Source organism: Somniosus microcephalus, chromosome 16 (genome assembly GCF_052327205.1).
Source record: "Somniosus microcephalus isolate GS21.2 chromosome 16, FLI_Smic_1.0, whole genome shotgun sequence".
Taxonomy (NCBI): domain Eukaryota; kingdom Metazoa; phylum Chordata; class Chondrichthyes; order Squaliformes; family Somniosidae; genus Somniosus; species Somniosus microcephalus.
The window spans coordinates 47,453,616-47,477,072 of record NC_141002.1 but is presented as its reverse complement, the minus strand read 5'-3'; the positions used below and the strand labels follow the sequence as shown (position 1 = coordinate 47,477,072).

Sequence of the window (23,457 nt, the reverse complement as noted above, 5' to 3'; positions counted from 1 at the left end):
CAGTCGTCCGGCAGAGAGTGAACATCGCAGGGGAGGCTGTGGAGAGCCGGGCTTGGTTCCCCAGCCACGACGATCAGCAACAGACTGACGACGGGTACCAGGTACAGTGCAGACCTTCCTGGACAGCGGCGGCTGGAGCCGACCGGCAGAGAAAAAGCCGAGCAGCGTCGACGGGGTAAGATAGAGGGTGAAGAGCACAGGGCGCAGCCGGGGGTTGAAAACCGAAAGGCGCACAGAAAAAAAAACTACGCAGAGCGCAGCCAGGGCTCAAGGGCTGAACAATGTCCGCGGGGAGAAGGGAGAGCGCGGGAGACGTCATTTTTAGAAGCTGCAGCGGAGAAGGGCGAGCGCGGGAAGAAAGGAAAGCGCGGGAGACGCCATTTTGTGCCAGCGGAGAAGAAGGGAAAGTGCGGGAGATGCCATTTTTGACAGTTAAATCACACCCAGGGATGCCGAAGAGTGGCAGTATCTCTACGTTCGACAATGAAGTCGAAGATTGGGCGACATATGTGGAACGTATTGAGGTGTACTGCAGGGCGAATGAAGTGCCAGATGCTAGGAAAGCACTGGTTTTGTTAAATTCCATGGGTGCAAAGACTTATGGCTTACTGCGAAACCTAATAACCCCAGAGAAGCCTGTGAATAAGAATTTCGAAAGCATAGTAGAAATCCTACAGGACCACTTAAACCCCACACAGCTGCTGATAGCAGAACGATTTAAGTTCCATAAAAGGAACCAACACAAAGACGAAAGCAATGCTGAGTACCTAACGGAACTGCGCAAGCTATCAAAACACTGCTAGTTTGGAGTGGGACTAGCAGATCCGTTAACGGACAAGTTTGTGTGTGGGCTTCAAAGTGAAGGAACCCAGAAACAGCTTCTATCAGAAAAGGATCTTACGCTGGACAAGGCTTTCAGTATGGCAGTATCACACGAAGCAGCCACAAGGGGCGCTGCAGAGATACAACGGAGACCGCAAGAATATGGCACCAATGAAATGTCCTATGGAATAGGGAAGTGTTATCGCTGCGGCAGAACAACACACGACCAGAAGGATTGTTGGTTCAAGGACCAAGTGTGCAGACAGTGTGGGAAAGCAGGACACATAGCAAGAGTCTGCAGGTCTGGGAAGAAAACCAACAGCAAGAAATCTCCACAGGAGAAGTACAAAAAGGTGCACAAGGTGATGGACAGTAGTTCAGACGAACAGAAAAGTGACACGGACTCCGGAAGCAAGGAGCTGGGTTGTCTGAAACTACATAAGGTAACCAAAATGGAGGATCACCAGACTATCTGGGTTATAATCAAGATAGACGGAGTCCAAGTGAAAATGGAATCGGACACAGGATCAGCCCTAACAGTCATAAACCAAAGGGACTACAAGCGGCTATTTTCACATATACCCTTGAAAGCTACAGAGATTGTCTTGAAGACGTACACGGGGCAAAAAGTCTACCCCAAAGGAAAAATAAGGGTGAAAGTGATATATAAAGGCCAGGAAATACCTAAAATGGATATATATGTATTGCCAGATGGAGGACCACCACTGCTAGGACGTGAATGGATCCGGAAGATCCAATTAGATTGGCATTCCATACAGGCACTGAAGGTTGAGGCCAAAAAGGATGACGACGTCACACCTGGACGACTGTCAAAAATGCTAACTGACACGAAAGAAGTGTTCCAGGAGGGACTCTGAACACTAAAAGGCATAACAGCAACGATTAAAATAGAGGAAAATGCAAGCCCAAAGTTTCTTAAGGCCAGACCAGTGCCTTATGCGATCAGACCAGCCGTCAAAGCGGAGCTGGAAGGGTTGGAACGTTCAGGAGTACTGTCCAAAGTAGACTGGAGCGAGTGGGCTACACCCATCGTTCCTGTAATGAAGAGGTCATTGAGTAATACGCCTGGGGAACCAAAGGTGGTCCGCATCTGTGGGGATTTTAAGGTGACAGTGAACCCAGTCCTTCACATGGTACAATATCCGCTTCCACGAATTGAGGATATTTTCGCCTCTCTATCTGGAGGTAAACGCTTCACCAAAATTGATCTAGCCCAGGTGTACTTGCAAATGGAGGTAGAAGAAACCTTGAAAAAATACCTCACAATCAACATTCATAAAGGTCTCTATCAATATAACCGGCTGGTGTTCGGGGTAGCATCGGCTCCGGCTATTTGGCAAAGGGCAATGGATCAAGTCCTGCAAGGGATTCCAGGGACCCAGTGTTATTTGGATGACATCCTGGTCACGGGCGAAAATGACAGTGATCACCTCGCCAACTTGGAGAAGGTGCTCACCAGATTAAAGGAATATGGGCTACGAGCTAATCGCCACAAGTGCGAGTTTTTCCAGAAGCAGATCTCGTATTGTGGCCACGTCATCGATGAAGAGGGGTTACATAAGTCCCCTGAAAAGATTGAGGCAGTAGTCAAGGCTCCAGCACCGGAAAATGTGTCACAACTGAGGTCGTTCCTCGGGCTGGTAAACTACTACCAGAAGTTCTTACCAAATTTGTCCACGGTATTACACCCATTAAACACCCTACTGCAAACAGGGGTACCATGGAAGTGGAATGACTAACGTAGACGAGCTTTCCAGAAGTGTAAAGAATTGATCACATCAAAAGAGGTGTTGGCCCATTTCAACCCAGCACTACCAATTCGTTTGGCATGTGATGCTTCACCCTATGGTATTGGAGCGGTGCTGCCGCACAAATTCCCAGACGGGTTGGAGAGGCCAGTAGCCTTTGCGTCTCGGTCACTAACCTCAGCCGAAGCCAACTACGCTCAGATTGACAGGGAGGCCCTCAGCCTAGTATGGGGAGTAAAAAAAATTCAACCAATCTCTGCATGGGCAGAAGTTCACCTTGCTGACTGACCACCAACCACTTGTCTCCATCTTTAATCCTAAGAAGGGCGTGCCAGTAATGACTGCACAGCGGTTACAAAGATGGTCCCCGTTTCTAGGGGCGAATCAATATGAAATAGAATATAAAGGCACGAAACAGCATGGAAACACTGATGGGCTATCGCGCCTGCCACTGCCTACTGTGGAGGAAGCACCAGCAGTGGACCCTTTCGGGATATTTTATTCATCAATAATTGAACGATTGCCAGTAACGAACGTGGATATAGAGAAGGAGACCCGCAATGATCCGACACTGTCTCGGGTATATGATTTGACGGTGAGGGGATGGCCAACACATGGCGACTCACTGTTGCCAGCATTCTCATCCAGAAGAGAACAGCTGTCAGTATGCCAGGGGACAGTGATGTGTGGATCCCGAGTGGTGATTCCACCCAAGTTAAAGGAGAGAGTGCTAAATGAGCTTCATGAAGGTCATCTGGGAGGGGTGAAAATGAAAAGCCTTGCTAGGGCTTATGTGTGGTGGCCGGGGATCGATCAACAAATCCAGGACCGAACCAAGAGCTGCTCAGGATGCCAGAAGGTCCAAAATGCACCACCACATGCCCCTCTACACCCATGGGAGTGGCCCTCCTCTCCATGGCAACGGGTGCACATTGATTTTGCTGGTCCATTCATGGACTCAATGTTCTTAATAGCAGTGGATGCTCACTCGAAATGGCCTGAGGTGATAAAAATGTCCTCAACCACTACAGAGAAAACGATTGCAGTCCTACGGACCATATTTGCCAGGAACGGCTTGCCAGAGCAGATTTGCTCTGATAATGGGCCATAGTTTGTGTCCGAAGAGTTTCGGAAATTCGAGAAGGAATGGGGTCAGGCATTACACATCCGCCCCGTATCATCCAGCCACAAATGGATTGGCTGAGAGGTTCGTACAAACCTTTAAAAAGGCAATAAAGGCCATGTGCAACGATGAAATTCCACTACAGCATAAGGTGGACAATTTCTTATTAGCCTACAGAAATGCGACACATGCAGTCACCAACCAGACCCCGGCCATGATGATATTTAACCGAAGGTTGAGATCTCGTCTGGGTTTGCTCAGACCAAATGTGCGAAGAAATGTTGAGGATAAACAATTCCAGCACATCAATGAGAAGCCGACAAGGAGCTTCAATGTAGGACAATCAGTCTTGGCACGTGACTACCGAACAGAGAAATGGCAACCCGGAACGATATGCACAAGGCAGGGGCCATTAATGTACACAGTGGATGTCGGGGAGAACATTGAGACGCCACGTCGATCAGATCTTAGCTCACAGGAACGAGTCAACCCCATGTCTCGAGTACCTGGGGATGAACCCGACATACCGGTAACATCTACCTCAGAACCAGTAGCAGTGGAAACCGATGAACTAACCGACGAAAAGGGGCCAGAATCGCCTCCGCACCAAAAACAAGAACCTCCGGAAAGGTGCTATCCCGAAAGGGTCAGGAAGCCGCCCCAAAGACTGAATCTATAAATGGACTATTGTTGTTTAATGTACATGTTAAAGTGTTAATTGTTGTTTGAATATTATGGGTACTGCTAATCTAAAAGGGGAGGAATTGTAGTGTATGTACCTTTAAGAGCGAACTACTTTTACAGCTCCTGTATACTGTAGTACCGGCAGTGACCACACCTGTATATAAGCCTTGAGCATGCCTCTGTACCCCCAGTCTTGTGACTACCCTACTCTAGTAAATACCTGTTGATTGTTAAGTTACAGCATCCGTGTGGTTATTGAAAAACATCATACTCTCAGAATCACGGATCTAACAATGATGTCCAAGAGTTTTGTCACTGACATTTTGCAGTATAAAATAGAAATTCATCTGGACTTCCTGTCTTCAGTCCAGTTGCTTTAATGTTTTCCAGTGTGTTTGTAAGATATTAAGCAAGCCGTGATCCTGACCAACGGTTCCACCACAGACCCAATTCACTTACAAACCGGGGTCAAGCAAGGCTGTGTCATCGCACCAACGCTCTTAATCTTTCTTGCTGCAATGCTCCATCTTGCCCTCAGTAAGCTCCCCACTGGAGTGGAGCTAATTTACAGAACAAACGGGAAACTGTTCAACCTCCGTCGCCTCCAGTCCAGATGCAAGGTCGTCCCATCCTCTGTCGTCGAATTACAGTATGCAGACGAAGCTTGCGTCTTCGCTCACTCGGAGGTCGAACTCCAAACCATCGTCAACACCTTCACCGAAGCGTACGAGAGCATGGGCCTTGCACTAAACATCCGTAAGACAAAGGTCCTCTACCAGCCTGCCCCCGCCACACAGTACTGCCGCCACCCCCCCCCCCCCCCCCCCCCCAAATTATCAAATACCACGACAAGACCTTGGACAACGTGGACCACTTTCCATACCTCTGGAGCCTACTGTCAACCAGGGCAGACGTCGACAACTAAGTCCAACACCGCCTTCGGTGTGCCAGTGCAGCCTTCGGTTACCTGAGGAAGAGAATGTTTAATGACCAGGACCTCAAACCCAGCACTAAGCTCATGGTCTACAGGGCAGCAGTGATACCTACCCTGCTGTATGCCACAGAGACATGGACCATGTACAGCAGGCACCTCAAAGCACTGGAGAGGTACCACCAACGCTGCCTACGCAAGATCCTGCAAATCCATTGGCGGGATAGGCGCACCAACGTCCGTGTTCTTGCTCAGGCCAACATCCCCAACATCGAAGCTTTGACCACGCTGAGAATATCATTTCAAGAAAAAGAAACCAGAAGCTGTAAAAGCAGCAGAGCAGTAAAAAGGGCTAACCTGATACCTGATCTTTAATTGTTAACGAGGCTGGCACCCATGATGTTACCCCTTGCTGTTAGAAACAATGTAGGGCGGCGAGCAGAAACTGTACAGGCATTAGGTGATTGCAAACGCATTACCATAATGTTGAGGTGATCGTGAACACATTACCAGGATGTTTACTTAGCTGTAACCCATTCAGTAAAATGTGACTTTATTTCAAACTGCCAGACCAGGAAATCCAATTAAATGTATACATGCACAGCTCATGATTGGTGCAGAATGTATGAGGTGTTAATGCTCTCTCAAAAGCAGGGATAAAAATGTAGCACGCTGTATGAGAAATTGCTTGCTCTGTTGGGTTCGTCAGACTCTTGCAGGAGTCGGTGTCGACATTTCAGAGTAAGACTCCGTGGATAATAAATCGTTTAAATTCTCCAGTTGCATTCGACTCAGTGTTTGCTGAACCAGACTGAGGGTAAAAGAATCCGTTCTATCAACGCTTGATCAGCTCCAATGGACGGGTCACATTGTCCGCATGCCCGATACGAGACTTCCAAAACAAGCGCTCTACTCAGAGATCTGACATGGCGAGAGAGCCCCAGGTGGGCAGAGGAAATGCTTCAAGGACACCCTCAAAGCCTCCTTGAAAAAGTGTAACATCCCCACCGACACCTGGGAATCCCTGGCCCAAGACCGTACAAAGTGGAGGAGCAGCATCCGGGAAGGTGCCGAACACCTCGAGTCTCTTCGCCATGAGCAAGCGGAAGCCAAGCGCAGGCAGCGTAAGGAGCGCACGTCAACCCAAGCACCCCACCCACCCACCGTCTGCCCCACCTGTGACAGAGACTGTAGGTCTCCTGAGAACTCATTTTTAATGTGGAAGCAAGTCATCCTCGGTTCCGAGGGACTGCCTAAGAAGGGAAGATATTCTTTATTCATCACCTGAAGTTTCTCCTGCCACAACCACCACTGACAGACCTACAATTACTAATACTTAACCCTACTGTTATACCTCTTAAAATAGAACTCATGTTTGGAAAGACAGTCTGTAATTGGGTGTTTTCAATGCTCAAGTGGGATCATTTGAAAATGTATACCTCCCATTGTGTATAACTGAAATCTGCCCTTTTTCTCTGCCTCAAAATATTTTCCCATTGAAACCAAGTTTAATTCTGAGTCTGTTCTCAAAGCTTAGCTATAATTCCTGGAACCATCCTTGTTGCTGCTCTCTGAATCTTCTACAATGCACCAATGTCCTTGTTAGAATTTGGGTTTCTGCAGATGCTATTTCTAGTGCCCAACATAAGAGTCGGCTCCCAAAGACGAGCCTGCGAGACCTCTGCGCCAAATAATCTGTGATAGCTTGCTCAGTCAGGGCTAACAATAAACCTGGTTATTATCTCTGGATTACACACAAGATTTTCACTCTGCACCCATGTCACTTCAGAGGGCAATTCAATATCTGTGATGGACATTTTTGTAATAGACTGAAGGATCATAACCACAGAAATGAGCAGCAGCAGTCTGTTTGTATAATACAGCACTTTTTTGAACCAGTTCATGAAATGGTTAAACATACAAACCAGTTCCTTTTTGAAGGTCTTCCTTTTGAAGAACCTACAAGCAATAGCTAAAACACTTCTCCAAAGGGACAAGTTGCCGATCCCTACTGGCTACAATTTTTCTTGGAACTACCCACAGAGTTGCGTTTTGCCTCTCCATCTATTGTGACTAGATTAAAACTAGAACTGATGTATACCAATTGTGTCCAATCCTTACGCTGTAAAACCCTTTTGAAATCAGTCTCTCCTTTTGAGAAATCTGTCTGAGACTGGTGCACACTACTGTACTTCAATAATGAGCACCTATACAAAGGCATATCGATGACCAACTGGGCTGTCCAACAAATGCTGTCTCTGCTGTAGCTATGCTAATCATACTAGCTGAGTGATGCACTTTTAATTATTTGATTGTCTTTCTAGACATTTAGTTTGTTAGTTATTAACAGTATTGTTTTGGCTCACTTTTTTCTGATCGGCTTGAAGCACCACTGAAAGAATAGGTAATTTCTCAGCATGCAGTTGCAGAAGCCATTTTGAGGGCTGTATCTTTCCCAATAGCATTTGTCTTTTTTAAGAAAAGTAATGTAATACGGAGGACTCATTATTTTTACCTAATGTAGTTTATCTTTAGTTACTCAGGTTTTTGTCAGTCCGTTTGTAGATAATATGCCCAGAACTGTACACAATCTGAAGATAACCCAACCAGTGATGTCTGCAAGGTTAAAGTAACATGATTTGACTGTCCAATGCATCAGTATTTGGTGGCTCGTGGATCTTGACAATAGATGTTGCTGAGGAATTACGGAACCTGATCAGGGAGGATTGGAGCTGAAATATGGAAGACATTTTTTTTCCCCAGAGATGAACCATAGTTTTCTATTCGTGTCTATTATTTTGTATGCATGTTCTGTTTTTGTGCCTATTTATTATATTGTGTACGTGCTCTAACTATTTAATGCTGAATTATTGTAGAATCATAGGAATTGCAACACAGAATGTTGTATTTTTGCCCATCAGGCCTGTTCAGGATTAGCTCTAATCCTATTTCCCAGCTCCTTCCCTGAATTTTTTTTTACATCCTTTTTCAAATACTTACCAAATCCCTTTTTAAATTATGCTGTTTTTGCTTTAATAGCCACTTGTTTTAAAACATTTCATGTTTTAATAACCTTCTGTATGAAAAGAAATTCTTCTAACTTTCTTTTGTTTTTCCATTGCTAATCATTCGTTTGTGCACCTTGTTAATGATTCACTAATTAGTTTTGGCTTCTTGAAACCATCATATTTTAAAAAATCTCTGCCACTTAACCACCTCTCTTTCAGTGGAAAAAGCCCCACTTTGACCCTTCAGAATTATAATGCTGCTTTCATAGTGTAATTCTAGTAAATCTTATCCACTCCATGACTCTAATACAGGAGACTTTGGTTTATCTGGAGGTTATATGTCCGGAATACTCGATCTAACGGCAAAAATCGGGAGCCGTTTTTTTAATTCTCGTTGCTTCCCCCCCCCCCCCAAAGTCAGGCACTGCAAGGTCTGTAGCTATAGCAACAGCTTCAGCTAGAGACGCTTGCAGCTGCAGCCGACTGTTTTGACAGGGTTTGTTGATTCACACGGAGCTTTTCAGTTCCGTATCTCTCAACACTAACGCTGGTATGTCCGGCACTTTTGATGGTACGGCACCAGCTCGGTCCCGTCAGTGCTGGATATCAGAGAGTTTCCTGTATCCTTCTTATAATGGAGTGCCTAGAACTGGAAACCATTCTACAATTGTGGCACAACCAATGTATTGTATAAACTCAGCATTACTCGTCTGCTTTTATATTGAATACCCCTATGTATAAAACCCCGAATTGCATTTGCCTTTTTAGCTTCCTTTTCTATCTGTATCCCCACCTTTAAAGACCTGTGTATTTGCAATTCTAGATCTTATTTTTCCTCCACTCAATTAAGAATCTTCCTTTCACTACTGATTTGTTTTTGGAATGTAAGAAAGCCTTGGTAATTCAACAACACTTGTTTAAGGAGAGGTTCAATGTTTACAAAGTTTAAAGTTGGAAGCATTCATAAAATTTGCATTTTAGCTTAAACCATTAAAAAGTACTATTAGTTTTTTCAGGCTTCTTAAAGTATCGTGACATTTTGAACTTTACATGGAGATCGTTTAACTTTGAAGGCTTGCCATAGAATGTAAGAGGGCCCCATACTGTCAAATATTTATGATAGAGCCACTTTGATATTTATTTGTATCATCACATTATATATCGCAAACAGAAAGTACAACTTTTCCACTTTCAATGGTACCATTGTAACAAATGATAACCAATGCGGAGTCTAAAATTTGCAGGGAGATAAGAAAATACAAAGTTTAATTCACTGAAGTAAATGAGAATTTTTAATATTGTATTGCAGATATCAAGGGATGAATAGGCTAATACCAACTGTAAAACTCTACTTGTAGGTATTTCATGCATGGAGTTTGCAAAGAAGGAAACAACTGCCGCTATTCCCACGACCTTACAACCAGCAAGCCTTCACTGATTTGCAAATTCTTCCAGAAAGGTTGCTGTACCTATGGAGACCGCTGCAGGTAAGGACCACCTTACCGTGGCAATGTTGATCCTTATGTAGCCTTGAGCGATATTAAAAGTTTATTTCAGAAATTCTTAAAGGTGAAAGCGTTCTGCCAATTGATAGCACAGTGATGAAATGTGGCGCTCCAGCATACAATGCTATAGAATGGTACAGGATTATGTGCTCCTGTTCTTATCAAAACATGATGTCTTATATTTTTAGCATTTACTTAAATATTTCTCTAGTGCTCAGTGACAAAGACCACTTTCATAAGCGAGCCCTTTCTCCCTACTAACTAGATTGCATCTTTATTTAAGAATATAAGAAATAGGAGCAGGAGTAGGCCATTTGGCCCTTCATACCTGCTCCGCCATTAAACAAGATCATGGCTGATCTTTTACCTCAATTACACCTTCCTGCACTATCCCCATATCCCTTAATTCCCTTCGTTCCCAAAAATTTATCGACCTCTGTCTTGAATATACTCAACGACTGAGCATCCACAGCTCTCTGGGGTAGCGAATTCCAAAGATTCACAACCCTTTGAGTGAAGAAATTTCTCATCTCAGTCCTAAATGGTCTACCCCTTATTCTGTGACTGTGACCACGTGTTCTAGATTCCCCAGCCAGGGGAAACATTTTCCCAGCATTAACCCTGTCGAGCCCTTTAAGAATTTTATATGTTTCATTATATCACCTCTCATTCTTCTAAACTCTAAGGAATATAGACCTAGTCTACTCAATCTCTCCTCATAGGGCAATCCCCTCATTCCAGGAACCAGTCTGTTGAACCTTCGCTGCACTCCCTCTAAGGCAAGTATGTCTTTCCTTAGGTAAAGAGATCAGAACTGACACAGTACTCCAGGTGTGGCCTCACCAATGACCTGTATAATTGTAGTAAGAATTCTTTACTCTTGGCTTAACATACCATTTGCTTTCCTAATTGCTTGCTGTTACCTGCATGTTAACTTTCTGTAATTCATGTACAAGGACACCCAGGTCTCCGAGTGCAAACATTTCCCAGTCTTTCACCATTCAAAAAATATTCTGCTTTTTTGTTTTTCCTACCAAAGTGGATAACTTCACACTTCCATTTGCCATGTTCTTGTCCACTTAGTCAACCTGTCTATATCTCTTTGCGTTCTCCTCACAACTTACTTTCCCACCTAACCGTGTATCAGCAGCAAACTTGGATACGTTATATTCAGACCATTCATCTAAGTCATTAATATAGATTGTAAATAGCTGAGGCCCAAGCACTGATCCTTGCGGTACCCCGCTAGTCACAGCCTGCCAACCCTAAAAAGTCCCGTTTATTCCTACTGTTTTCTGTCTATTAACCAATCCTCAATCCATGCTAATATATTACCTCCAATACCATGAGTCCTAATTTTCTGTAATAACCTCTTGTGTAGCACCTTATCGAATGCTTTTTGAAAATCCAAATACATCACATCAACTGGATCCCCCTTATCCATCCTACGAGTTACATCTTCAAAAAACTCTAACAGATTTGTCAAACACTATTTCCCTTTCATAAAATCATGTTGACTCTGCCTAATCATATTATGATTTTCTAAGTGCCCTGTTACCACGTCCCTAATAATAGATTCTAGCATTTTGCCTACTACTGATAACATTGTGCAAATAATGACGAGTAATGTAGCATTGCCTAGAAATTGAACAGCAACCTTTTTATTGTAATAGCTTGTTGAATTGACTTGAGCACCCTAATGTTCTCGTAGTCTTCAGATAATAAACACTGCATCCGACTATGATTTTAGGTATAATCTATAAATCAGATTTATTATAAATAACAATTAGACTAGTGGAAAATCAATACAGCAGATTTCACTTGATTATAGAATGTTTAACTTGCATCTCCTTGGTTATTCCAAAACCACAAAATTACTGACACTCCTAAACCTTTGTGATGTTTCACCTTAACAACAATGGAGTCTTTAGGTATTTGTCTCTCTTGATGAACCTAGAAGAATTGAGTTGACAGGACAACTGCGTAGGATATACCTCTTAAAACCATTCAAATTCAAAATACAAGATAACCAAGGGCATCTTCTATAGCAGAATCAAGTTTATATCAAAATAAAGCAATAGATCTCTAATGTGAGATAGCAGTCTGTTTTCGTTGTCAGGCACTTACCTTAAATTCATAGATTTCAAGGCGAAGCATGCAATCTGTGCTCAGTGGTTTCTGTTTGCTTTGCCGTGAAAATGTATTTGTATAGGAAATAATACCGTTTGAAGTGACATTTTACATACCATAGAATAATGTGTATCCTCTCCACCATGTAAAAAAAAGACACCAGAGACAGCTTGCCGTAATCACAGTTTAAAGTGACCGACTACATTTCATAAATAAATGGATACAAATGCTTGTAGAGTATATGTAGACTTATATTTGAAATGTGACCACTCTTTGTCACGATATGTTCTTAACCGAGAACATTTTGTAGAATGTTTGGAATTATCTGTTAAGCCGGATAATAGACTCCAACATTGTGATTATTCAACTAGGGTTGCAAAATTCCGGTAATTTTTAAGAGGAAACTTTCCATGGGAATTTTTGGGAATTTTGAGGTTTTTTTGCACACTGATGGTTTTTGTCTCTGACCCTTATATTATCTTTGTCATCAAAATAGACATACTGTTCCATACAAATAAAAACAGGCTTTCAAAACTTTATTTAGGTTATAATTTTGAACTTTATTGAACCCCCACAAAAAAGACCCGTCTAAAATAAAATAAAAAGAGCGTCCGCTTATTTAGCCTGTAATTTGTCCTTATTTTGTCCCTTTTGAGTCTTCTACTCATGAGTCTTCTACTCATTGCTCCTCCTGATTCTCTGACTCTGGCTCAGATGTGTCCATTTCCTCCTCTGTCACTGTCTAGCTGTGTGGTGGACACTTCTGTATCTGGCTCAATAAGTTATAGGTTCGCCCGGATAGCCCCCAGTTTCTCCACTCTCTTGCCAGTCAGCCTGTTGCGCACCTTTGTATGCGTATTCCCAAAAAGTGACCGGTTTCGTTCAGAGGCCGCTGATGAAGGTGGGATTTGGAGTATCACTGATGCAATGGGTGACAGGGCCTCAGATGCATAAAGTCCCTTCCACCAGGTATGTGCACTGATATGCTTGCATGATTCCCATATCCCGTCCCCATTCCAAAGACCTTGGTTGGTAGAGAACTTTGCCAGACTTCTCAGAACTTTGCCCACGTCCAGATTGAGGTGGCGTGAGAGGGTAGAAATCACACTGTAAGCGCTGTTGATCTGTTCGCCAGAAAGTATTGGTCTCCCAACATGCTTTGGGTCCAGCATGTATGCTGCAGCATGAATTGGCTTGACAAATTCTTGACTTGTCTATGAATTGAACAATTGCCTTCTCCTCTGCTTTGAGCAGCAGGGATGTGGGTAGGGCAATGCTGATTTGTTCTTTTAAATCAGCAAAAAGCCTGAACATCTGACAAGACAGCGTCATCTCCTTCAATTTGAGCAATTGCAGATGCTACTGGTGAGAGTAGTTTAAGGCTGCTAACCACTCTCTCCCAAAACACATCATCCAGCAGTATTTTCTTGATGGTGGTTTCCATATCCCCAGATTGGGATATTGCCATTTCTTGCAGCGACTCCTTACCCTCCAGAAGGCTGTTGTACATTATGACAACGCCACCCCATCTAGTGTTGCTGGGCAGCTTCAGTGTGGTGTTCTTGTTCTTTGTCGTTTGCTTGGACTTGTAGGTTGCTGCAACTACCTGTTTTCCCCTGACATACTTAACTTGCTTGGCTCTCTTGTACAGTGCTTCCATGGTTCTCAAACCCATGATGTCCTTGAGGAGCAGGTTGAGCCCATGAGCTGCGCACCCAATAGGCGTAATATGAGGGTAGGCCTCCTCCACTTGAGCCCAAGCAGCCTTCATATTCGCAGCATTGTCAGTAACTACTGCAAAGACCTTTTGTGATCCAAGATCGTTGATGACCGCTTTCAGCTCATCAGCAATGTATGTGCCTGTGTGTCTGTTGTCCTTCGTGTCTGTGCTCTTGAAGAATACTGGGAGAGGAGACGATGTAGTTTATGATGCCCTCCCCTCGTACATTTGACCACCCATCTGAGATAACTGCAACACAGTCTGCCATCTCTATCGTTTCTTTGAGCTTTCCTTGGACTCTGTTATACTCAGCCTCCAGCAAATAAGTAGACAAAGCATGTCTGGTGGGAGGACAGTATGCAGGGCGAATAACATTGAAAAATCTCTTCCAATACACATTGGCGGTGAGCATGTCGCATATACAGCTTGAGCAAGGCACTCACCTGCATTCTTCTGGCTATGGTTATCCGTTGTATCAAAGAACCTTCCAAGTGGTCCAGGAGCTGCTGCTGATAAGGAGCCTGATGCTGAATGTGAACCATCATCTTCTTGAATGGAAGCAGAGGAACTCTGGGCTGACTGCTGTGAGCTTTGAGTGAAGTTGTTGCATTTGGATAAATGCTGCTGCATCTTTGTGGCATTCTTTACATATGGCTTTGTATAGTGTTTGCACATGTACACAGTCTTTCCATCTTTAATGCCTGGGGTAAAATGCTTCCACACATCCGACGGTAAATGTGGCATTGTTCTATGCAGAGAAATAAAGGGCATTCGTCTCTGTCAAACTGCGGTCGATCAGCACGATTGCAACAGGGTGAGTACATTTTTCCCGATGTTCCATGTGATGGAAGTATGACCTGTGCACGCACGACGCTACATCACCAATAGAGGGAGCTAATTGCTCATCCACTCACCCAACCAATCAGGACATATTTGTTCACAGTCACACACACAACTTGTAATTTTTAAAACAAGCCAAGTAAGAAAATAAACATATATTGATTAAGAAATTCCTTAATAATTAAGATTCCATTTCTGTTAATTTTTAAGAGAGGACCTGTGGGGGGGGGGGGAGGAAATGAAAGAAATACTAAAAAAAAACAATATAATGCTAGCATGTGCTTTTTTGGGCAAAACTCCCAAGCTAAACTTTCCGTGGAAAATTTCCGGAAATTTCCCAGAAACTTTCCACCCCTTCGCAACCCTATATTCAATATACAATTCAAAGCTATATTTGGAGTCTTAATGTACGAAAGGAATTATAATCAGTGAGTTGCATGACCTTTTCTTATCCTGGCTCTCTTTTAATGTTCTTAGCTGCGATTCTTAATGTAGTTTGAGTATCTGGAGTCCTGGGTCATTTTTTTACAATTTTCCAGTAACTGACACATTGGCAGAATTTACAGCCCTGGTTCATTGGTCGAGAAATTGAAATAGATTGTCTGCTAACCTCCGTGTTTGGGAGGACAATTAAATCTTTGACAATGTTCTTGTTACTTGATCGTGCATTATAAATAATTGATGTGTGTGGAGGACTCCTTAAATAAACTCTGTCATTGGGTGAATCTGACCACATAAGACAGAATTACTTTTTAAAGTTGAATGTCCTATGATCCTTGGGTTGACCATTTGAAATGTAGTACATTCAGCATCTTTGTGACGTGCTCTGTATGTACAGTAAACTCTTTCGTATCCGGCACCGATGGGGCCAGGATGGTGCCAGTTGATTAAAAATTCCGGATAACCGAGTGGTAGGCAATTTTTAACACACACAAAATAAAAACCAGTGACTAACTCGGCCACCGCGGGAAACTCTGACTCGGAAAAACGAAAAATGGATGGATTTGGCAAGATTACCGGTTATCTATTTTGCCGGTTCTTAAATAATTCCGGTTGATTAGGTGCCGTTTAAACGAGAGTTTACTGTGCTCGAGTACAAATAATAAACTTAACAAATGAGATAGACTTGACTTGCCATGAATGAAAATGGTGTAGAATTTTACATCATGCCAACAAATAGAAGAAATAATGAGTTTTAAAAACTGTACAATTCTTACAAGCATTGAGCATTTGTGTTACGCCACGTATAGAATAAAAATAGTTTTGTGAAAATATTCTAGATAGCTTTTCTCACGGGGTAAGTAATGCAGACCATGGTATAGATGCTATATAGAATTTGTATTAATTATATGAATATCGAAGAGAATCTTTGGCTGCAACATAATTGATCATGGGCAATCTAAGTGCTATTCAGTTTCACTTGCGTATAGCCTATCCATAGAATAGTTTTGTGTCCATATCCATTGATTTTGGCAAAATGTCCAGAGTGTCTGTAGTGCGCATAACAGACTTAATGGTTTAAGTTTCACAATCACTGAAAAGCAACCAATCATAAAAATAAATGGACACTCTCAAACATGCACAGTGCATCTCAGTAGCTCTTGAATTCCCATTCACAAAAAATGAACTAGTATCATCCCTTTAAAAAGATGTGCGAAAGCCTTTGGACACCAAGGTAGTTTTCCATTTTAGGGGCTGCCATGATGGATTCCCCAACCTGACCTATTGCCTCATATACCCTACATATCTTAACTGGTGCCCTTGTCACTATTGTGTACATCCCCTCTTTTAACCGCTTAAGTTTTACATTTTATTTCCTTTCCAGTTGTTGACCGGCATTATTTCTGAATGTTTTTGAGGCCATTGTGCACGAGTGTTCTTTGAGCCACTAAATAGTTCAACTATCCTATTATAGACTGGGATCTTCTTCTTCTTAGGCAGTCCCTCGGAACCGAGGAAGACTTGCTTCCACATTAAAAATGAGCTCGCAGGTGGCTGATTAGTCCAATGCGGGACCTACAGTCTCTGTCACAGGTGGGGCAGACGGTGGTTGAAGGGGCGGGTGGGTGGGGTGCTTGGGTTGACATGCGCTGCTTGCACTTGGCTTCTGCTTGCTCCCGGCGAAGAGACTCGAGGTGTTTGGCGCCTTCCCGGATGCTTCTCCACTTTGTGCGGTCTTGGGCCAGGGATTCCCAGGTGTCAGTGGGGATGTTGCACTTTTTCAAGGAGGCTTTGAGGGTGTCCTTGAAGCGTTTCCTCTTCCCACCTGGGGCTCTCTTGCCGTGCCAGAGCTCCGAGTAGAGCGCTTGTTTTGGGAGTCTCGTATCGGGCATGCGGACAATGTGACCCGTCCATCAGAGCTGATTGAGCGTGGTCAGAGCTTCGATGTTGGCCTGAGCAAGAACACTGACGTTGGTGCGTCTATCCTGCCAATGGATTTGCAGGATCTTGCGGAGGCAGCGTTGGTGGTACCTCTCCAGTGCTTTGAGGTGCCTGCTGTACATGGTCCATGTCTCTGTGGCATACAGCAGGGCAGGTATCACTGCTGCCCTGTAGACCATGAGCTTAATGCCGGGTTTGAGGCCCTGGTCTTCAAACACTCTCTTCCTCAGGCAACCGAAGGCTGCACTGGCACACTGGAGGCGGTGTTGGACTTCGTCGACGTCTGCCCTTGTTGACAGGCTCCCGAGGTATGGAAAGTGGTCCACGTTGTCCAAGGCCTTGTCATGGATTTTGATAATCGGGGGGCAGCACTGTGGCGGGGGCAGGTTGGTAGAGGACCTTTGTCTTACGGATGTTTAGTGTAAGGCCCATGCTCTCGTATGCTTTGGTGAAGGTATTTACGATGGTTTGGAGTTCGACCTCCGAGTGAGCGCAGACGCAAGCATCGTCTGCATACTGTAATTCGACGACAGAGGATGGGACGACCTTGGATTGGGACTGGAGGCGACTGAGGTTGAACAGTTTCCCGTTTGTTCTGTAAATTAGCTCCACTCCAGTGGGGAGCTTACTGAGGGTGAGATGGAGCATTGCAGCAAGGAAGATTGAGAAGAGCGTTGGTGCGATGACACAGCTTTGCTTGACCCCGGTTCGTACGTGAATTGGGTCTGTGGTGGAACCGTTGGTCAGGATCACTGCTTGCATGTCGTCGTGAAGCAGGCGGAGGATAGTGACAAACTTTGAGGGCAGCCGAATTTGAGGAGGACACTCCATAATCCCTCCCGGTTGACAGTGTCGAAGGCCTTTGTGAGATCAAAGAAGGCCATGTACAGTGGTTGGTGCTGTTCCCTGCATTTCTCTTGTAATTGACGTGCGGTGAAGATCATGTCCATTGTGCCCCTTAGTGGGCGGAATCCGCATTGCGACTCTGGGAGGAGCTCTTCAGCCACTGGGAGAAGGCGATTGAGGAGGATTCTTGCAATGACTTTCCCTGTGGCAGATAGCAGGGAAACTCCTCTGTAATTACTGCAATTGGACTTGTCACCTTTCTTGAAGATGGTCACAATTACGGCGTCTGAGATCCCCTGGCATGCTCTCCTCCTTCCAGATAAGAGAAATGAGTTCATGAATTCACGGCAGTAGTGCTTCTCAGCCATGCTTTAGTGCCTCGGCAGGGATTCCATCTGCTCCTGAGGCCTTGTTCTTCAGTTGTCGGATGGCCTTTGCAACCTCATGCTGGGCTGGGGTTATGCTGAGATGGTGGTGGGTAGCATACTGTGGGATGGAGTTGAGGACACTCGTGTCGAAGACAGAGTCGTGGTTAAGGAGATCTTCAAAGTGCTCCTTCCAGCGGGCACTGACTGCTTCCCTGTCCTTGATGAGTACCTCTCCGTTCTTGGCGCGCGCCAATAGTAATAGTGTAAAGGGCAGAGAGGAGAAATAATTTCTGAAGTGTGTTCAGGAGAACTTTCTTGATCAGTATGTTTTCGGCCTAACTAGGAAGGAGGCAATGCTGGATCTGGTTCTGGGGAATGAGGTAGGTCAAGTGGAGCAAATGTCAGTAGGTGAACATTTAGTGAGCAGTGATCATAGTATCAAGGTTTCGACTAGCTATGGAAGAGGACAGGGAGCAATCTAGAGTAAAAATACTTAATTGGAGGAAAGCCATTTTCATTCTACTGAGCACCCATTTTCAGTGGGATGAGAACAGATCTGACCCAGGTAAATTGGAATCCAAGATTGGCAGGCAAAACTGTGATGGAACAATCGGCTGCCTTTAAAGAGGAAATCATTCAGGTACAGTCGAGATATATTCCCACTAGGGGGAAAGGTAGTACAACTAAAGTCAGAGCTCCCTGAATGACAAAAGAGATAGAGTAAGATGAAGCAGAAAAGAGAGTGTATGACAGATGTCTGGTCAAGAATACAAGTGAGAATCAGGCTAAATATAGAAAGTTCAGAGAAGTGAAAAAGAAAATAAAGGGGGGGCAAAGAGAGAGTATGAGAATAGATTGGCAGCTAACATAAAAGGTAATCCAAAAGTCTTCTATAGGCATGTAAATGGGTAGTAAGGGGAGAGGTGGGGCCAATTAGGGAAGGAGACCTACACATGGAGGTAGAGGGCCTGGCTGAGGTGCTAAATGAGTACTTTGCATCTGTCTTCACCAAGGAAGAAAATGCTGCCATAGACGTAATGAAGGAGGAAGTAGAGGAGATATTGGATGGGATAAAAATTGATAGAAGAGGTACTCAAAAGGCTGGCTGTTCTTAAAGTAGATAATTGACCAGGACCAGATGGACTGCATCCTAGGATGCTGAGGGGAGTGAAGGAAGAAATCGCGGAGGTACTGGCCATAATATTCCAATCCTCCTTGGAAATGGGGCTGGTGCCAGAGGACTGGAGAAGTGCAAATGTTACACCCTTGCTCAAAAAAGGGTGTAAAGATAAACCCAGCAACTGCAGGCCAGTCAGTTTAACATCGGTAGTGGGGAAGCTTTTAGAAACAATAATCAGGGACAAAATGAACAGTCACGTGGATAGGTGTGGATTAATTAAGGAAAGCCAGCACAGATTTGTTGAAGGTAAACCGTGTTTAACCAACTTGATCGAATTTTTTGATGTAACAGAGTGTTGATGAGGGCGATGCGGTTGATGTAGCGTACATGGACTTCCAAAAGCCGTTCGACAAAGTGCCACATAATAGCCTTGTCAGCAAAGTTGAAGCCCATGGAATAAAATGGACAGTGGCAGCATGGATACGAAATTGGCTAAGTGACAGGAAACAGTAGTGGTGAATGGTTTTTTGGACTGGAGGAAGGTGTTCCCCAGGGGTCGGTACTAGGACCACTGCTTTTCTTGATATATATTAATGACTTGGATGTGGGTGTACAGGGCACAATTTCAAAATTTGCAGATGACACAACTTGGAAGTACAGGTATAGTGAACAGTGATAGACTTCAAGAGGACATAGACAGGCTGGTGGAATGGGCAGACACGTGGCCGATGAAATTTAATGCAGAAAATTGCGAAGTGATACATTTTGGTAGAAAGAATGAAGAGAGGAAATATAAACTAAATGGTACAATCCTAAAGGGGGTGCATGAACAGAGACACCTAGGGGTATGTGTGCACAAATTGTTGAAGGTGGCAGGGTAGGTTGAGAAAGCAGTTAAAGCTTACGGAATTCTGGGCTTCACGAATAGAGGTATAAAATGCAAACGCGTGAAAATGATGATGAACCTGTATAAAACACTGGTTCGGCCTCAACTGGAGTATTGTGTCCAATTCTGGGCACCGCACTTTTGGAAGGCTGTGAAGGCCTTGGAGAGGGTGCAGAAAAGATTGACGAGAATGATTCCAGGGATGAGGGACTTCAGTTTTGTGGATAGACTGGAGAAGCTGGGGTTGTTCTCCTTAGAGCAGAGAAGATTTGATAGAGGTGTTCAAAATCATGAGGGATCTGGACAGAGTAGATCGAGAGAAACTGTTCCCATTGGCAGAAGGGTCAAGAACCAGAGGACACAGATTTAAGATGATTGGCAGAAGAATCAAAGGCGACACGAGGAAAAACCTTTTTACTCGGTGAGTGGTTAGGATCTGGAATGCACTGCCTGAAAGGGTGGCGGAGGCAAACTCAACCACGGCTTTCAAAAGAGAGTTGGATAAGTACCTGAAGAAAAAAATGTGCAGGGCTACGGGGAAAGGGAGGGGGAGTGGGACTAGCTGAAGTGCTCTTGCAGAGAGCCAGCACGGGCTCGACGGGCTGAATGGCGTTCTTCCGTGCTGTAACCATTCTATGGACCGGCAAAATCTTGTGTATGTGGTATACTGTGTTGCTTTTTGCTCCTCAGTGATGTGTTCAACACTTAGACTGATAAGCTAAAGGTGGAGGAAATAAGATTTTGGAGGACAGAGCAAAAAAAAAACAGCAGGACTGAAGAGAAAAATGAGAGCAAAAAGTTAAAGGAGGAAAACGGTCAATAGAAGTGAGAAAGAAAATGCAGAATAAATTCGCAGATTTTAAAAGATTGTAAAGAAATAATGAAAACAAAAAGGTAAGTATAAACACAGCCAAAAATCAGCAATGAAGCACAAGCAGGTAAAAGCATTGAGGAAAAGTGTGAAAAAGAAGGTAAGGCTGCACTAGCACTGCTACATTTATATTGATTGATGCAAAATGATTTTAGATCCCTCCCCCTTGGAGCCTGCCTTATACTACTTGAGATTGATGTCAGTTGGACTATAACTCCAGGTTGTGACTGTCCATTAATTTTCTTTGTCTTTTGTTTTCTTCCTTATTGGCTGTATTTTCTTCAGTTACAATTTCAGGAAGTACAGGTAGACTATCCTTTATCCGAAAACCTCGGGACCAGCTGTGTTTCGGTTTTAGGAAAATTTCGGATTTCGGAAGGTGCGCGAAAACACTTCGGTTTTCAGAGGTAATTCGGTTTTCGGGAGTGCGGATAAAGGATACACTATCCCTTATCCGAAAATAACGACTATAAATACTGTAGTTACAGGGATAAATACTGTAGTACAGTTTATTTGTAAGGAAAACATTCAGTAAAACTTCAAACATGTACAGGTACAAACTAAGCTAAATACCTGTACATAAACATGCAATAAAGGTACATTACATCTGGCTTGAGGATCTTGGAGAAGATGGTACATCAGTGTTGTCATCATTGTCATCAGGTTGGAGTTGGACATCTGAAGATGGGCCAGGAACAGGATTCTCAAGTGATGAAGCATGACTACGACAGACGGCCTTTTTAAAGACTTCTTCCAGTGTCATCTGTCTCATTAACATTGGTTTCTGTCTAAGCAGTCTCTCTTTAATTGAGTAAACTTGCATAATCTCTTACTGATAAATGCACATTTTTCAAGGCCAGCAATTAACTGATCACGCATTGTCACCATATCGTCTATGGGGATTTTTTCACCTGTGTTCACAATGTCGTCATCATCACTACTGTCCTCATGCTTGTCTTTATTTAACACCATTTCAGCAATTTCCCCATCACTCAATGAATTCACAACAGGTGCATCATTGTCAATGTTCAGCACTTCTTCGATGTCAGCTTCCTCTAACGTATTTACACTTTCGGATGATAAACCTTTGGCGTAAGTGAGGAGGTTTGATATCATCATCTTCTCCTGACTGACAGGAAATCCTTCAAACTCGTCATCTGCAGGTCCATCTTCATGAAACATTGTTGAAGGCCAAAGTCTGTGGCAAGCATTTGTTAATGTTGGTTTGTCAACATCGTTCCAAGCATTAGCAACTGCGTAAATGGCATCCTTAACATTGAATTCTTTCAGGAAGCTTTGGATTCCTTCGCCTCTGTTGATTGCATCAAGCATAGAGTTCAAAAAAACGTCTTTATACTTGCTCTTCATGGAGCGTAAAATTCCTTGGTCACAAGGCTGTATTAAAGATGTCACATTAGGGGGAAAGTTAATGCCGAAAACATAACTTTTCACAAGAAGTTCAGGAGGGGGATGTGCGGAGCAGTTGTCCAGGAACAATAAAATTTTGCAGTTTTCTTCCAGTCCAACTTGCCTGCAATGAGCTCGTGTCGCTGGTACGAAGTGGTTATTGAACCAGTGAGAAAATATTCCTCTGGTTACCCATGCTTTCCTGCTCGCATAATAATGCACAGGTAAATTGCATACACCTTTCAAACATCTCGGATGTTGGCTTTTTCCAATCACTACCAACTTTAACTTGTGCGTGCCTGCAGCATTGGCACACCCAAGAACAGTCAACCTGTCCTTAGCATCCTTAAAACCTGCTGGTGCACTCTCATCAGCCGTTGCTAATGTTTTTCTAGGAACGTAGCGCCAGAACAGAGCTGTTTCATCAGCATTGTAAATTTGTTCAGGACCAAGGTTTTCATCCGATATTATTTTTGCAAACTCATCTATGTAATTTTCAGCTGCTTCATGATCAGCAGAAGCTTTTTCACCACATATTTTCAGATATTTTATACCATGACGCTTCTTAAATTTATGCAGCCAACCTTCTGAATATTCACACTCAACTTCAATGTTCAGTTCTTCATGGTATATTCTAGCTTGTTTCATGACCATCAAACCAGTCAGTGGCACACGTTCACCTCTTCGTTGTCGAATCCACTCAATCAGCACACGGTCAAGATCTTCATTTTTTGCCCTATGCAATGTTTTCCTAATTTTCATTAGTTTATGGTCATCACTGTCAGTGTAAAATTTCAACAACTTGTCTTTCTGTTTCTTTGAGTCATATACGGTGGTACTTCCCACACCATATTCTTCAGTAAGATGTCGCACAGACACACCACGATCAAGCTTCTGCAATAACTCCACTTTCTGCGATATCGATAATGAGTGATGCTTCCTTCTCTGCTTCTCACTGTTACCCATTGGAGTATCTGCAGCTCTTTTTAGCATTTTCACAAATTGTTAAAAGCCAGCAAATATCTAAGAGAGCTGCAAATATCAC

The 23,457-nt window shown here is 43.7% G+C and overlaps 1 protein-coding gene across 6 annotated transcripts in view; it reads left to right on the top strand.

Annotated features, from left to right (window-relative positions):
• mkrn1 (makorin, ring finger protein, 1) overlaps positions 1-23,457 on the top strand; it is a 106,165-nt gene that overhangs the window by 13,135 nt on the left and 69,573 nt on the right. For 5 of the 6 annotated variants that reach the window (XM_086008931.1, XM_086008932.1, XM_086008927.1 and 2 more), the window contains one exon: positions 9,696-9,824. In XM_086008931.1, coding sequence (XP_085865057.1) covers positions 9,696-9,824 — 129 coding nt within the window. Of the gene's footprint in view, positions 1-9,646; positions 9,825-23,457 lie in introns of all 6 variants that reach the window. The other variant, XM_086008928.1, reaches the window with a different exon arrangement.